An 18320-nucleotide genomic window follows, 5' to 3' on the forward strand; every position below is an offset into this window, starting at 1 on the left:
TATGGGGACAGCCGAAGAACCCTTTTAGGTTACAGATAGAAACAATTTTGTGTGTAGCCCTGGACTAAAAAGCATGTTCAATGAAGGTTCTCCATTGAATATGTTTTTAGTCTAGGACTAAGCTTAATCTGTGTCCGAGAAACCAGCCCTAACAATATTACAAAATCATTCTTCAGTGGAATTGTTTACCAGTGATTTACCAGATGATTGGGCGGCAGGTAGCCTAGTGGTTAGAGTGCTTTATTAGTAATCGAAAGGTTGCAAGGTCAAATCCTTGAGCTGACAAGATAAAAATATGTTGTCCTGAACCAGAGAATTTGTTCTTAACTGACTTGCCTAGTTAAACAAAGGTAAACATTTTTTTTAAATGCTTAACCTGACTTACAATATGTGTGTTCAACTAAGACAGGTGAGAAAACACATACCCTTATCTTTACAAACAGAGCCTCCTTTAAAAGCCAGCACTCAGATGGCAGAGGTAAACAGGCTTCTGTGAATGTCAGAAGCACAAGTTACTTTAGGTCTCAGGGAGGGTGATGCAACACTTAATGGGCACATGGTGGCACTATTCATCACAGTACAAAGGAAACATAAGCCTGGCAAGCAAGCCTTCTATAACACAGAGGAACTATAGCTTCATTCAAAAGTGACACATAAGACTACTAAAGAATTTAATTTATCAATGATTTCAGTCTCCAAGGTTTCACAATCTCTAGTAGCCCATGGTCTATAATTGATACTCAAGGTATGGAAGCCCATTCCCGCCAAGAATTTAAAAAAATTATACAACAAAATATTTTGAGATACTATCTAAAAATGTTGAGATACGCAAGTCAAAATCTCGAGAAACTATCTAAAAATATCTGCACACTAAGTTGACATTTTTAGATAAGTAAGTAAACATTTTGAAATACTGAGATACTAAGTTTTCCTGGGACCCAGAGTTTTTCCTGATCTGGTAGGCTAACCCAGTGGTTCTCAAACCACTCTTTGGGGACTCCCAGCCGGTTCATGTATTTGAAATATTCCAAAACTAGCACACGAGATTCAACTTGTCAACTAACCCTTGATTAGGTGAATCAGGTGAAGTAGTTCAGGGCTAAAATTACATTTTGAAACATCTGGGGGTCCCTGAGAAGAGTTTTGAGAACCACTGGGCTAACCTAACCAGGTCCAATCCGAACCCAAGTTCAAGGGTCTGACATAGTAATAAATCAGCTGTAAAACGGTTTTATATGGGTTATGAAGGGACCAGAGTTTTTTTTAAATCAGGTCATATGGTTTAAAATAAAATGGGCAACAACTGCAATTGGACAATAGAACTAAAAGGGCTGATTTTGCTTTATGCAGGGTTGCATCAGGTAGGCCTTTGCATTTGTATTAAGAAGTGACTCACACAGTATGTCATGACTATTGTCTTGATTGATTAATTACAATCAATCATTGTGGATTGATAAGGTAGCCTAGCCACCCAAAGTTTGAATGTAAAACCAATTTGATCACATTCACATTTTCTCTTAATACAAATAAATAGGCCTATTTTAGGCTATAAATACACAGTTTAGGCTATAAATACATGACATTACCTCTTCATTTCCCCTGGCCAGAGAGGATCAGAGCGCTTAGTCTTCTCTAGGCTACCTGCAGCTGAAGTTGTTAGCAGTAGGCTACAGTTGATCAAATCAAATCAAATTCTATTGGCCACAAACACATGGTTAGCGAAAAGCGAAATGCTGGGGAGCCAGGACCAGTTTACTGAAAATAAACGCAGTTGACAGTGAGAGCACGTTTATATTTTTGCTGAGTTTATATACACTGAACAAATATATAAATGTAAAGTCTTGGTCCCATGTTTCATGAGCCGAAATAGAAAATCCCATACATTTTTCATAGCACGAAATGCTTATTTCTCTCAAATTTCATTGAGGAGTATTTCTGTCTGTCATAAAGGGCTTTCGTGGGGAAAAACTCATTCTGATTGGCTGGTCCTGGCTCCCCAGTGGGTGGGCCTGCATCCCTGCCCAGTTATGTGAAATCCATAGATTAGGGACTAATTCATGTATTTCAATTGATTGATGTCCTTATATGAACTGTAAAAGTGTTGCATGTTGCGTTTATATTTTTGTTCAGTATAAATACGTAATTGTGATATGCGTGCGAGTGCCTTGCAAAGCGTAGGCCTTTAATTTGTGCGTGATGCGTGCATGGGCGGGGGCAGCGAAACAGGCTAAATTGATGCAAAATGGTCCGCTATTGGTCGAAGCATTGTGGTACCCAAGAGAAAGACCACTGCACAGCAGCATCGCCGTACGAATGACCAGAAAATCGTCCAACAAACCTGGAACATGGCCCAACGGAGGATATGCTATATCTTATTCTTAAAACACCCACGCATGAGAAATGCCATAAGAATGAGAAGTTTCATCTAGTATGATTCCAAGGCAGGTGACACTGACCCAGGTACGTTTAGATACATGTATTTGTCCATCTGTGAATAAGATAGTCGTGGCTAAATTGATACGTGCTCGTGTCTGAATCGAGCGCTAGTTAATTTGGATGCATGGGATCACGAGTTCTATGTGCTACAAAATAATACTGACTGAGGTTGACGCCTCGTATTTTCTCAAACAACGAAATTGTTTCCATGGGTGCTCTAAATCATGGCCAGCCACTAAAAAATCACCCCTGTACTGTAGCTTACTACTATGGCTGACTATGAGAGGTCTCGCAGTGTTTGTTGATATTAGAAAGTGAGTATTGATATAGGCATTCCATTCGTAGGGTGTGTTTTGATCGAGTCTGTATAACCAAGTCAGAGTAGGTCAATCCTATAGGGATGCCCCACCATAAAACGGGGAGAGTGAGAGAGCGAGAGAGAGAGTCTCTTGCTCTGTGTCTGTGTTTGAATCTAAAATACAACACTACATAGAATGGAGTGGTTAGATAAGGAGGAAGGCAATATTTGTAATTTACTAAATTACTACTATAGTAGTACTGCTACCATAGTACTACTGCTACCATAGGCCGCCTACAACACACAGGCTGTTCCAGCCCGTTCAACACAGCACAGGGAGATAGAGACTGTTTTCATTATAAAAGGCAGTCAGTGCTCATGAGTAGCAGTAATAGCAGTAATCCTGATCAGTAGCAGAGAGATTGACCAGATTACTATTGATTCACCTGTAACTGCCAAAGACTCAAGCTACCATGTAGAAGGGGGACCCGCAGTCTATTGATCCATGTTAAAATCACCACTGTGGAGGAGACAGCTTGTTCACAGTGAAAGGTCTATGAATACCAGAAAGGTATATGGAAAATCAAGCTAATATTCCTGTTACAGTTTCAGTGTCTGTCATATTGTCGATCAAGGAAAGTAAAATGTAATACATTTTATTTGGCATGTGTGGGTTGCCCCCATAGACAATCTTTTATGAACTGGCAATGCTGCTAGGCGTTTATACAGCATTTTCTTTACTTGGTTTTACTCAGTGTAAGTCAAGTGGGATAGTTCAGTGTAAAGAAAATGTAGTAAAACTGCCTGGGGCAACTTATGACAGAGACACTGACCGGAGTTGCTGATTTATTAAAACAACAAGGAGACATAACCACAGAATACCCTGTTTTATCCTACCCCTTGTCTCTCCATATCTTCGAATGTCTGATTAAACTCTCCATGTGGATTTGTAGCAATTCACACTAATTTGAACTATTTCTTTCTTTGTTCCTCAAGCTCCTTCAGGCTTTTGTCTAGTCAGGATCCACTTGTAAACTCTCTGTTCTCTGCTGCCTCCAATACTCACTTTTCTCCCAGACTCATACAAGTTGGAGAGGGATTGTATTTCCCTGCCTGCCAAGTGTCTGCAGCCATTATACACTTACATTTGGAATGGATTTGAGGGCCTAATTGATCACCCCTGCCGCCTCTTATTGGCTGGTATATATTAGACCTACTATACTGTCATGTATTTGAAGGAGAATTTATCTATTTGATACACCTTACTAAGCACATTTAATCAAGATGAATCTATTGTCTTCCTCACGTCTCTGGGCATGGAGTAGTAACAGTAGAGCTCCTAAATGGATGAGAGATGGGAGAGCACCTTTACAAAATCCCCCAAAATGCACCTCCCTGCTCCAGCCCTGCTTGGTTTAGCCCTGTGGATTTAAATGAGCAGAAGGAAGTAGAATGCTGAGCCACCGCTCATTACATAGTTTAAAAATGCATTGAGTGAGTCATCTAACCAACCAGCTAGGCAGTCCCAGTGCTGAGCTGCATTAGGAGGACTGAACATTGCTCCTTTGACTGGAAGGATATTTTTTGATGTTGCTGCTAATCTAGTGCTGTGAATAAGACACTCAGTATCAGGACCTCAGTATCTGGATGCAACAGAATGCTATATAGACTGTTTTTAGACAGGCAGCCTATTTCTGATATTTTTTCCACTAATTTGTCTTTCGACCAATCACATCAGATCTTTTCACATCAGATATTTTTCAGAGTTGGTCTGATTGGTCAAAAGACCAATTATCGAAAAAAAAACATCCGAATTGGGCTGCCTGTCTAAATGCAGCCATATTGTCCTAGCTGCGTTCCCATGGATGCACACTGCACGCTGCACGCTGCGATCAGCTATGTGGTTTGTTTAGCCTCACGCTGCTGATTCGCTGTAGTATAATTTGTGATGGCGGGATGATAGTGCACCAGGTCCTATTCTTCAGATTCGTCTCAGTGAGTAAATCCAATTAGATTAAAATCATGAGCTTTATGTAGAGGTAGTTAGCCTACAGTATGGGATTCATTACAGTGGGGCATTTCCATGCATCATGCTGGCAACTGTCCAACTTTGTAGAGGCACCTTTTATTTTTATAGCAAGACTTCTCTACACAATTTCTTTGTATTTCACTCAACCTTTTTTACTGTTTTTAATCACAAGGGATTTACAACTCTGCTTCATTCTACTAGTATAGTGATATTGTTATAATGAGTTGGCAGCCTTTAAAGGTGATACGGAGGGTAATTTTACTGTCTGCATCCCTGCATGTATTAATTGGTTGGGAGCTTATGTGAAAGAAGAGCTATGTAGGCCTGGCCTGCTGTATTATGTAAGTGGACTAATGTCTTCAGTTGCTGCACAGTGCAGATAGTACAGGGAAACTGATGATCACTGAGCCACGTTATCTCATATGGCTCCTAAAAGGAGTTAAGTAATAGGCCAACTCTTAGATAGACAGAGAATAAACCACTGTACTGTAGTATTTTCTCTGTCTGGTGTTTTAATATGAATCTTTTACTGTATACCGTAACCTTTTTTTAAAACTACCTTATTCACCATTTCAGTATTTTATCTACTCAACTATTCTATCTACTCAATTATTCTACTTAACCTGCACACACAGCAGAGATTGACAAGTCAAATTGTCACATTCTTCCCTGCTCTTCCCTTTCTCTTTTTACTTCCGCTCAAATATTTATTAAACAGTGTGTGTTGTGTATGGTGGCATTCCATCCATACAGAGGTTGTATCAAGGCAGACAAGTGACCTTGTTGCTGAAGAACAGTGGCATAGTTGTTGAAGAGGATGCTTGGCAGCTGCATGTACTTCCACACTGGAGGGCCAGAAAGTGGCTCTAATGAGACAGGCTATTGAGGGGTCATTGTGTTGGTGGATTGTTCTCAGCGCGGAGTGGGGGTCTGGTCTATTGTGTTGGCCAGCTGCCCGGGCATACTAACAGACATATCTTCATCTTTCACTTGGCCAGCATTGACTGAGTAGTGACTGAGTAGAGACTATGTGTGTGTGTGTGTGTGTGTGTGAATGTGTGCACGCGTGTGTGTGCACTAGTGGTTTGTTCAACCGCACCTGCCCGAAATTGCTAACAACCACCTGACTATACAGTGCCTTCAGAAAGTATTCAGACCCCTAGACTTTTTCAATATTTTGTTAGGTTACAGCTTTATTCCAAAATGGATTTAAAAATATATATATATATATATATATATATATACATCAATCTACACACAATACCCCATAATGACAAAGCAAAAACAGGTTTTTAGAAAATGTTGCTAATTTATTAAAAAAACTTTTAAAAAACTAAAATCTCACAGTTACGTAGGTATTCAGACCCTTTTATTCAGTACTTTGTTGAAGCACCTTTTTGTAGTGATTACAGCCTCAAGTCTTCTTGGGTATGATGCTGCAAGCTTGGCACACCTGTATTTGGGGAGTTTCTCCCATTCTTCTCTGCAGATCCTCTGAAGCTCTATCAGGTTGGATGGGGAGTTTTGCTGCACAGCTATTTTCAGGTCTCTCCAGAGATGTTCAATCGGGTTCAAGTCCGGGCTCTGGCTAGGCCACTCAAGGACATTTAGAGACATGTCCGGAAGACACTCCTGTGTTGTCTTGGCTGTGTGCTTAGGGTTGTTGTCCTGTTGGAAGGTGAACCGTCACCCCAGTTTGAGGTCCTAAGCGCTCTGGAGCAGGTTTTCATCAAGGATCTGTCTGTGGCCTCCCGGGTGGCGCAGTGGTTAAGGGTGCTGTATTGCAGCGCCAGCTGTACTACCAGAGACCCTGGTTTCGCGCCCAGGCTCTGTCGCAACTGGCTGCGACTGGGAGGTCCGTGGGATGATGCACAATTGGCCTAGCGTCGTCCGGGTTAGGGAGGGTTTGGCCGGTAGGGATATCCTTGTCTCATTGTGCACCAGCGACTCCTGTGGTGAGCTGGGTGCCGTGCACGCTAACCAAGGTTGCCAGGTGCATGGTGTTTCCTCTGACATTGGTGCTTCCGGGTTGGATGCGCGCTGTGTTAAGAAGCAGTGTGGCTTGGTTGGGTTGTGTATCGGAGGACGCATGACTTTCAACCTTCGTCTCTCCCGAGCCCGTACGGGAGTTGTAGCGATGAGACAAGATAGTAGCTACTAAAACAATTGGATACCATGAAATTGGGGAGAAAAAGGGGTAAAAAAAAAGGATCTGTCTGTACTTTGCTCCGTTCATTTTTTCCTCAATCATGACTAGTCTCCCGGTCTGTGACGCTGAAAAACATCCCCACAGCATGATGTCGCCACCACCATGCTTCACCGTAGGGATGGTGCCAGGTTTCCTCCAGACATGTCGCTTTGGCATTCAGGCCAAAGAGTTTAATCTTGGTTTCATCAGACCAGAGTATATTTCTTTCTCATGGTCTGATAGTCTTTAAGTGCCTTTTGGAAAACTTCAAGCACACTGTCATGTGCCATTTACTGAGGAGTGGCTTCTGTCTGGCCACTCTACCATAAAGCCCTGATTGGTGAAGTGCTGCAGAGATGGTTGTCCTTATGGAAGGTTATCCATCACCTCCCTGACCAAGGTTCTTCTCCCCCAATTGCTCAGCTCTAGGAAGAATCTTGGTGGTTCCATACTTCTTCCATTTCAGGATGATGGAGGCCATTGTGTTCTTGTGGACCTTCAATGCTGCAGAAATGTTTTGGTTCCCTTCCCCGGGTCAGTGCGTCGACACAATCCTGTCTCAGAGCTCTACGGACAATTCCTTCGACCTCATAGCTTCGTTTTTGCTCTGACGTGCACTGTGAACTGTAGGACCTTTGTATAGACAGGTGTGTGCATTTCCAAATCATGTCCAATCAATTGAATTTACCACAGGTGGACTCCAATCAAGTTGTAGAACCATCTCAAGGATGATCAATGGAAACAGGATGCACCGGAGCTCAATTTCGAGTCTCATAGCAAAGGGTCTGAATACATGTAAATAAGGTATTTCTGTTTTTATTTTCAATATATTTCCAAAATTGTCTAAACCTGTTTTTGCTTTGTAATTAAGGCTGTAAGGTAACAAAATGTGGAAAAAGTTAAGGGGTCTGAATACTTTCCTGTATGTGATAAAGTGAAAATCTGAGGCCTGCACCCGACCCTAACGCGCTAATATAGAAAATGCGCCGTAGGCTACAGTCAGAGATGGCTGTCAACTTGTCTATAATTAGATACTGTATATGGAGCTTCTCTTCTGTCATCATTATATGTTGCCCTAGAACACAAAACAAATCCTTGCTCACCAGAATAATGTCATAAATTGATAGAAGGAATGCTTCAATCTAGTTGACATTGGTAAAGTTTTGTTTGTCATCTCTGCTTCTTTCACATAGCAAAGACGTTTAGGAAATGGGGAGAAAATGCAAGAACAAAAATACTGGAGTTTTTCGGTGGAACATTTCCAAATGACATCAGTTTGACCATTTGTAAGAAAATAGAAAGCTGTGAAAACAACCCAACATGTTTCTGATAATATTTCAGTTTGGCATGAATGCATATTTGATGTGATTGAAATACTATCAGCTTTTATGATGCTGATAAGGTAACACCTCTACAGAACCTATCTAAGTGTGCATTAGCATTCTCTCAAGATGCTCTCAGATGCTGAAAGAAATCATATTTCGACACTCCTGATCCTGAGTCCAAATTTAGCCTACATCAAATAAAATGGTATTTGTCACACAAAGACAACAGGTGTAGACTTTACTGTGAAATACTTACTTACGAGCCCTTTCCCAGCAATGCAGAATTAAAAAGTAAGAAAAAAAAAAACAACTAACCAGTAACACAATAAAATAACAATAATAGCTTGTGTACATTAGTACTCTGTGCCGGCCAGAGTGGCTCACTTGTGGGTGTGCTGGCAGCATATAGCAGCACATTCGACTGTGCGTCAAGAATTCAGCATAGCAAGTTTGTATGAAGGTCTGGTTAGTAAATAGTTTAATCCATTATTTATTTCATGAATTTATTCACAGGTAAATAGTAATATGCTCTAAACCGCTCTGGTGACAAACAAACTTTGCTGTCCTGTTTCCAATCTTTCACATGGCTGGGAGAACCTATTCAAGTAAGTAAATACAGTAAAAAAAAAAATGCTTTTTAAACAATGTATTATTAGCTAACTAGCTATAGTGCAGGCTAACTCAAATGAACTGCTAACGTAGCAGTTCGCTATCTAGCCAACTTTACATACTGTGTAGCTAAGTTAATTAAATATGACCAGATACCTAACTTAATTTTAGCTAGGTGTCTTGATGTATTTATCATTGTAAAAACAAACTCCAAATGCATTTGTAGGTAGCTAGGTAACAGCCATTGAGAACGGTGAAAGGACAGCAGCCCCAATTGTCAAAGTGAGAGAGTAGGCTATTCTGGATAGGGCGGGTACTTTTGTGTAGTTCCAGGCCCTAGAAGTGAGAACAGAGATATAGTAACATAATATTCAGTGCTGTCTAATTTGAGTAAAATGAAGTCTGTTTATTGCAATGTTTTATGCCCTCAGATACAGAGAGCTTTGAAAGCCTGTCTGCAGATGAAGAGGTCCCAATGAAGAGCAGTGGTTCTCAGTCCTGGTCCTGGGGACTCAGAGGGGTGTGCACATTTTAGTTTTTAGCTTAGCACTACAGAGCGGATTCAAATGATCAACTCATCATCAAGCTTCAAGTGGTATTTATGTGCAGTTGAAGTCGGAAGTTTGCATATACTTAGGTTGGAGTCATTAAAACTCGTTTTTCAACCACCGCAAATTTCTTGTTAACAAACTATAGTTTTGGCAAGTCGTTTAGGACATTTACTTTGTGCATGACACAAGTAATCTTTCCAACAATTGTTTACAGACAGATAATTTCACTTGTAATTTACTGTATCACAATACCAGTGGGTCAGAAGTTTACATACGCTAAATTGACTGTGTATGTTTACATAAACTAAGTTTACATACACTAAATTTCCATGCTGCCTTTAAACAGCTTGGAAAAATGGCTTTAGAAGCTTCTGATAGGCTAATTGACATCATTTGAGTCAATTTGAGGTGAAAAAAGAAAGAGACACGCTCTGTCTCCTAGAGATGAACGTACTTTGATGCAAAAAGTGCAAATCAATCCCAGAACAACAGCAAAGGACCTTGTGAAGATGCTGGAGGAAACAGGTACAAAAGTATCTATATCCACAGTAAAACGAGTCCTGTATCGACATAACCTGAAAGGCCGCTCAGCAAGCAAGAAGCCACTGCTCCAAAACCACCATTAAAAAAAGCCAGACTACGGTTTGCAACTGCACCTGGGGACAAAGATCGTACTTTTTGGAGAAATGTCCTCTGGTCTGATGAAACAAAAGTAGAACTGTTTAGCCATAATGGCCATAGTTATGTTTTCAGGAAAAAGGGGGAGGCTTGCAAGCCGAAGAACACCATCCCAACCATGAAGCACGGCGGTGGCAGCATCATGTTGTGGGAGTGCTTTGCTGCACACAAAATAGATGGCATCATGAGGCAGGAAAAGTATGTGGATATATTGAAGCAACATCTCAAGACATCAGTCAGGAAGTTAAAGCTTGGTCACAAATGGGTCTTCTAAATGGACAATGACCCCAAGCATACTTCCAAAGTTGTGGCAAAATGGCTTAAGGACAACAAAGTCAAGGTATTGGATTGGCCAACACAAAGCCCTGACCTCAATCCCATAGAAAATTTGTGGGCAGAACTGAAAAAGCGTGAATGAGCAAGGAGACCTACAAACCCGACTCCATTACACCTGCTCTGTCAGGAGACAAAATTCACCCAACTTATTATGGGAATCTTGTGGAAGGCTACCAAAAATGTTTGACCCAAGTTAAATAATTTAAAGGCAATGCTGCCAAATACTAATTGAGTGTATGTAAACTTCTGACCCACTGGGAATGTGACTGAAATAAATCTTTCTCTCTACTTTTATTCTGACATTTCACATTCTTAAAATAAAGTGGTGATCCTAACTGACCTAAGACAGGGAATTTTTACTATGATTAAATGTCAGTAATTGTGAAAAACGGAGTTTAAATGTATTTGGCTCAGGTGTATGTAAACTTCAGACTTCAACCGTATTATTATTTGTGATGCTATCCTTGATATGATCCTGCTATTGTTTGCTACACATGCCCATGTGTGTGCACATGCATCTGTCTATCCAATGTTATCATGGTTTGTTATAAGAGATATTATACTTTAGAAATCCACAATGACCTGGGGATGTCAAAGTCTAATATTGACTATCTTCCATATTCCTACAGATACCTTGCAACTGGAGATTCCTTCAAAACGATTTGGTTACCACGGCCATCTGAGATTGCCTACCTGTGTCCTGCAGAACTTCATGAGGATGTAGATGAGGACCAGGAGGGGATCTGCAGGATTTTTCAAGGATGGGCGCTAACAACGCAGCACAGGAGGCAATCCGTGTGCGGGAGATCTTCACCTCCTACTTCTTCGAAGAGGGTGCTGTTCCTTGGCAACACCAAAGACTAGACTATGCACAACCAAAGGCTCTTAAGAGCCATCCACATTGCAATAAGTGTATTCTTCCATTTACTTTGCTATGTCAACTGCATTTATTCAATTCACAGTTTAGGTAAGGGTAATGTCTGTACAAAAACAGAACAGGCTCCTTTAAGAGTCACCCATATTGAAATAGAAGAACAATTAGACACCCTATAACCCACAGCTACACACTCGTGTATCAATCTGATTGATGGATTGTGTTGTGCAGTAAGCTGGCTCAGGTGTATAACTGTGGCTCCTTCCACCTTAGAAGAACAGGCAAAAGGGCCAACCATGGAGAATAGTAAGACATGGTCATTATTTCTATTTATGTAGAAAATAATGTAGAAAACAATATATTGTTTGTCATCGTGTGTCTGTATGTTTTCCAGTATAAAGTACTTTTCAGCCACTTAGTGTGGACAACGGGTGAGACGACACACAGATTCCTGTTGAACACTGTCTCTTCAACTACCTTATTTTCTCAATAACCGTCTCTCTCCTTCACTTCCTCCCTCTTCCCCCCTTCTGCCTAAATCCTCTAGGTTATAGTTCAGGAATCTGAACTGGCTACATAGAGGGCACAGTATGATCAGAGGTGAGAGGTCACTTGGTCGGGTCAACAGGAAGTATTATTAAATAGATGCTTTACACTGAAATGCAGCTAGAGATGTAGTAATCCCAGAGTTAATGATCCAAGGTCAGTTTTGCATTTCACCTCCTGATGATTATGATGACTGACAGTGTTAGAATAAAAAACCCACAAGGCTTAAACATGCTATATCTGTCTCTCGTCTACAGGTATGTCTTGATGTGAGAGAGGATGCAAACCCCCAGTCCCATCATCGCCACCTCACCCGCTCGGGCCAACTGGGGAGACACCATGAGAGACACTATTATACAATTGTGATGAACTGAGAGAATATTACATTTAGTTGCACTGTAATTCATGAATCATATCCTGTCATCCCTGCTCCTCTTTTCCTTTCTGTCTACTACACTTTTTCTCAAACCTCTCTCCTCATCTCCTCTTTATTCCTCTGTGTTTATCATGCACACCAGATGTGCATTGAACAACAGACTGAACTTCTATTTATAATATAAGATTACAATTATAATATTTATAATGCATGTATTATGTATTTATAACACTTCGATAACTTCTTTCAATAAAGCGTTTCACATTCTATCCTAGTTGAAATTAAGTCTCTCATTTGATACTACACCAATCCTGATAAATAAATACTATATACTATAATAATACTGATAAATACTACACCAATCCTGTGTCCTCAGATCAGTGCAGATGAAGGAAAGTAGATATTGAGATGAACCGGTTTTAGAGTATTTACATAATGCATAGGAAGTATAGTGTACTGTTTTTAAATTCTGTTTCTGTGTATATCAGTTACAAATCAGCCTTTAACTAGTTAAATCATGTTTCTAGTCTATTGCATAGTTATAATGTGTAACCATTGCTGTCCCATGGGCATGATTGGTAAACACTGTTGAAGTGTATAATTTAGGGGTGCAACTTTCACTTTCTGAAATGGCATTTTTGTGCCTCCCCAGTATTATCATTGGAATATTATAAAAAACAAAGCAACGATGTGCTTTAGGACCATGCGGATGCCACCAAGCAGTTGAAGGCTATTTGGAGTGTTTATCCGACTGGATCAAAAAATATATATATATTATGCCCCCCCACTTCTTGCGCTGCTGGTATGATTGTAATAGATACATGCAGACACAGCATCAAATACTGGAGTTTGATACTCCTGGTATTGGATATGACTGTAAAGGAACGTCTCAAAGACGTTCATACCTGAACCGCACCTTTATTTGCAAAGGTAGAGTACATGATCAGTGAATACGTTCAATGTACAGGCTACAATGTGGGAATCTCATGCTTGGTATTAACTACATGTTACATGCATCCTTGGCGCAATAAAGTTATATTATATTCTACTCAATCCATAGGCTTCGTTAAATCCATTCAGACTGTTTTGAACACTCTCCATTCCTTTGGAACTTAGTGTATAATGTTTACTGTTCATTATTTTATTGTTTAACTTTTGTTTATTAGCTATTTCACTTGCTTTGGCAATGTAAACATATGAGAGAGAGAGGCAGCACACTCAGTCACCTCTGAACAGTCTGAGCAGGACAGGACCTTGGAGTGTTCCTCACTCATAGCACTGTGTTGCTCCCTCTTCACTAACTAGGCATTGTTGTCTCTCCTCCCACTCAGAAGTTATTGCTACATATTGGAAAAACTTCCGAAAGATTTTAGGATTATATTTCCTGCTGGTAATATTCCCACTATAGCTCCACTTTCTCTGCAGGATGGTACAAATCACTACCTCTTAGTCTGCCAGAATAAACCAACAGAAAAACACACCTGCAATGTTCTTAAAGATGGCGATTAAAGTTTTGAATTTTATCTAAAAAACGCAGAAATAGCCATGCTAACATTTGGCCTCCTAAAAATCTCTCCAGTACTAGCTCTCCATCCTCCCCATTCACAGTTTCTCTCCTTCTTTCCTCTCCTCTTCTCCAGAACTTGTACCAGAACAGGTTTCTCGGACTTGGACGAGCAGCAATGGCATCCCCGTCACGTTCGTCCCAGAACCGCCGGCGCTGTAAGCACCCGATCCGCCACAGCTACAATCCCGAGCAGTTCCCTAACGTCAACTTCCAGAACGGCTTTCCTGAGGTCGTGGCGACTATGCACCGCTCGACCAGCGACACAGACCTGGTGACATCACACAGCCGTTCAACGCTCACCGTCAGCACCTCGCTCTATGCCATCGGTCTGACCCAGGACATCCTCATCTGCTGGGACATCAAGGAGGAGGTGGACGCTGGGGACTGGATTGGCATGTACCTCATCGGTGAGCACTGCCATAACAGTAATTTTCATAGAAGGGACCAAAGCAATACGTAATAGTAGATGATAGTGAGGCAGCTAGAGACAGTGAGATGAAGAGCAGCTTATTTCAAATCTTGTAAACTGTTATACATACTGCATGTGATCTTCTTTGGAGTTAGCTTTTGGGGAAGAGGAATAGGTGTGTAGTACAAGAACTAGAATGTGTTCATTCAAGTCTACAGTATTTGAAAGGGACTGTATGTACACTACATAGAGAGCAATGCGATGACTCAGGTCATGTTAGGTCAGGTCATGTCCAGTCTGCCTTCCCTTATCATTTGAGGTTATCTGAAGGTGGTGTTGTGGTGCTCAGACACAGTTAATGTTACGTATCCACAGGGAACTGACAATGCTTGTGTGATACTGTAATGGGACTTTGTATCTCACCTTCACCTCCCTCCCTTTCGACTCTCTCAGAAGAAGTTTCGTCTGAGAACTTTCTAGACTACAAGAGCCGCGGAGTGAATGGTTCGCACAAGGGCCAGATAGTGTGGAAAATTGAGGCCAACTCTTATTTTGTGGAGCGTAAGTGCATTTCTGGAAATACATCCAAAACCAGCTACATTACAGTACACTACATCCCCCACACACTGAGAGAGCTGTTTTATAATGGATGTAGCATATACCACTAAATCTTTACATACAGTGGGGCAAAAAAGTATTTAGTCTGCCACCAATTGTGCAAGTTCTCCCACTTAAAAAGATGAGAGAGGCCTGTAATTTTCATCATAGGTACACTTCAACTATGACAGACAAAATGAGAAAAAAAATCCAGAAAATCACATTGTAGGATTTTTAATTAATTTATTTGCAAACTATGGTGGAAAATAAGTATTTGGTCAATAACAAAAGTTTATCTCAATACTTTGTTATATACCCTTTCTTGGCAATGACAGAGGTCAAACGTTTTCTGTAAGTCTTCACAAGGTTTTCACACACTGTTGCTGGTATTTTGGCCCATTCCTCCATGCAGATCTCCTCTAGAGCATTGATGTTTTGGGGCTGTTGCTGGGCAACATGGACTTTCAACTCCCTCCAAAGATTTTCTATGGGGTTGAGATCTGGAGACTGGCTAGGCCACTCCAGGACCTTGAAATGCTTCTTACGAGGCCACTCCTTCGTTGCCCGGGCGGTGTGTTTGGGATCATTGTCATGCTGAAAGACCCAGCCACGTTTCATCTTCAATGCCCTTGCTGATGGAAAGAGGTTTTCACTCAAAATCTCACGATACATGGCCCCATTCATTCTTTCCTTTACACGGATCAGTCGTCCTGGTCCCTTTTCAGAAAAACAGCCCCAAAGCATGTTTCCACCCCCATGCTTCACAGTAGGTATGGTGTTCTTTGGATGCAACTCAGCATTCTTTGTCCTCCAAACACGAAGAGCTGAGTTTTTACAAAAAAGTTATATTTTGGTTTGATCTGACCATATGACATTCTCCCAATCTTCTTCTGGATCCTCCAAATGCTCTCTAGCAAACTTCAGATGGGCCTGGACATGTACTGGCTTAAGCAGGGGGACACGTCTGGCACTGCAGGATTTGAGTCCCTTGCAGCATAGTGTGTTACTGATGGTAGGCTTTGTTACTTTGGTCCCAGCTCTCTGCAAGTCATTCACTAGGTCCCCCCCGTGTGGTTCTGGGGTTTTTGCTCACCGTTCTTGTGATCATTTTAACCCCACAGGGTGAGATCATGCGTGGAGCCCCAGATCGAGGGAGATTATCAGTGGTCTTGTATGTCTTCCATTTCCTAATAATTGCTCCCACAGTTGATTTCTTCAAACCAAGCTGCTTACCTATTGCAGATTCAGTCTTCCCAGCCTGGTGCAGGTCTACAATTTTGTTTCTGGTGTCCTTTGACAGCTCTTTGGTCTTGGCCATAGTGGAGTTTGGAGTGTGACTGTTTGAGGTTGTGGACAGGTGTCTTTTATACTGATAACAAGTTCAAACAGGTGCCATTAATACAGGTAACGAGTGGAGGACAGAGGAGCCTCTTAAAGAAGAAGTTACAAGCCTGTGAGAGCCAGAAATTCCCTTATTTTGTCTGTCATAGTTGAAGTGTACCTATGATGAAAATTACAGGCCTCTCTCATCTTTTTAAGTGGGAGAACTTGCACAATTGGTGGCTGACTAAATACTTTTTTGCCCCACTGTAACACTGAAATTATCTCATAACCATTTTGTTTCTCATTACCATTGTGACCATTTTGTATCTTCAGAATTCCATAAGTTTCAGGATTTCCCTTTAGAATCACAAATCCTTACTCTGTACAGATTAAAGCAAGTCTATTTGGAAGAGATTCCATAAATAAAATAATTGACATCATTTATACAGCCAAATGATCCCATTAGTCCCTCTAGACTAGAGAACCGACACTGACTGTATAGTACAGTAGGCCCCGGTGTGGACAGCTCTGCTTAGACACAAAGTGCAGCTATGAGTAACTACCATAGTGCTATCCTCCCCTCATCTGGTTCTGCTAAAGTAATACGTTGTCATCTGTGGGTGATTTTGTTATTTAGCTAACACTGCTTATTGTTTAATAACCTAAAGTAAGACTCATCCCTCAAAGAGCTCCTCCCACCTCATCAGTAGGGACAGCTCATTCGCAAGAATCAGATATCTATCAATCAATCAATCACATTTATTTATAAACCCCTTTTTACATCAGCCGATATAAAATAAACCCAGCCTTAAACCCCAAACAGCAAGCAATGCAGATGTAGAAGTACGGTGGCTAAGAAAAACTCCCTAGAAAGGCCAGAACCTATGAAGAAACCTAGAGAGGAACCAGGCTCTGAGGGGTGGCCAGTCCTCTTCTGGCTGTGCCGGGTGGAGATTATAACAGAACATGGCCAAGATGTTAAAACGTTCATAGATGACCAGCGGGGTCAGATAAAAATAATCACAGTGGTTGTAGAGGGTGCAACAGGACAGCACCTCAGCAGTAAATGTCAGTTGGCTTTTCATAGCCGATCATTCAGAGTTAGAGACAGCAGGTGCGGTAGAGAGAGTCCAAAACAGCAGGTCCGGGACAAGGTAGCACGTCCAGTGAACAGGTCAGGGTTCCATAGCCGCAGGCAGAACAGTTGAAACTGGAGGAGCAGCATGACCAGGTGGACTGGGGACAGCAAGGAGTCATCATGCCAGGTAGTCCTGAGGCATGGTCCTAGGGCTCAGGTCCTCCGAGAGAAAAAGAAAGAGAGAGAATTAGAGAGAGCATACTTAAATTCACACAGGACATCGGATAAAACATGAGAAATGCTCCAGATATAAAAGACTCACCCTTGCCCCCCGACACATAAACTACTGTAGCATAAATACCCAAACAGGGTCAAACAGACAGGATATAACATCACCCACTTTGCCAAGGCACAGCCCCCACACCACCAACCTATTTTTTATTATTTTACCTTTATTTAACTAGGCAAGTCAGTTAAGAACAAATTCTTATTTTCAATTACGTTCTAGGAACAGTGGGTTAACTACCTGTTCAGGGGCAGAACAACAGATTTGTACCTTGTCAGCTCAGGGGTTTGAACTTGCAACCTTTTGGTTACCAGTCCAACACTCTAACCACTAGGCTAACCTACTACCCTGAGACAAGGCCGAGTATAGCCCACGAAACTAACCTGAGGGGGTGTGCCAACCCAGACAGGAAGATCACGTCAGTGACTCAACACACTCAAGTGACGCACCCCTCCTAGGGACGGCATGGAAGAGCACCAGTATGCCAGGGACTCAGCCCCCGTAATAGGGTTAGAGGCAGAGAATCCCAGTGGAGAGAAGGGAACCGGCCAGGCAGAGACAGCAATCAATCTTTTGGCCAATACCATTCGCTGGTGCCTGTGTGCCACCCTATAGGCTCAATGGTGTTGATTCTCAAGCATCTCCATTTAGCTACCACAGTAGATTAGCAGCTTGGAAAGCAGCCACTGAGATTCTTATCTCTGTGTAATTAAATTGATAGTATTATCCCTCTGTGTAATTAAATAGATAGTATTATCTCTCTGTGTAATTAAAGGGATAGTATTATCTCTCTGTGTCAGGCTCCGCTGCTAAT

General features: G+C 41.5%; 1 protein-coding gene across 1 annotated transcript in view; it reads left to right on the forward strand.

Moving 5' to 3' along the window:
* The first annotated feature begins 2059 nt into the window (after nucleotides 1–2059).
* Nucleotides 2060–18320, forward strand: part of LOC110530963 (E3 ubiquitin-protein ligase HECW1) — a 68753-nt gene continuing 52492 nt past the window's right edge. Inside the window, exons 1-3 of the mRNA XM_036986005.2 lie at nucleotides 2060–2460; nucleotides 13887–14220; nucleotides 14676–14783. Coding sequence (XP_036841900.2) covers nucleotides 2431–2460; nucleotides 13887–14220; nucleotides 14676–14783 — 472 coding nt within the window. The 5' untranslated portion in view covers nucleotides 2060–2430. The remainder of the gene's footprint in view (nucleotides 2461–13886; nucleotides 14221–14675; nucleotides 14784–18320) is intronic.

The sequence above is a fragment of the Oncorhynchus mykiss genome, chromosome 8, assembly GCF_057628025.1.
Source record: "Oncorhynchus mykiss isolate SJ-2025 chromosome 8, ASM5762802v1, whole genome shotgun sequence".
Taxonomy (NCBI): domain Eukaryota; kingdom Metazoa; phylum Chordata; class Actinopteri; order Salmoniformes; family Salmonidae; genus Oncorhynchus; species Oncorhynchus mykiss.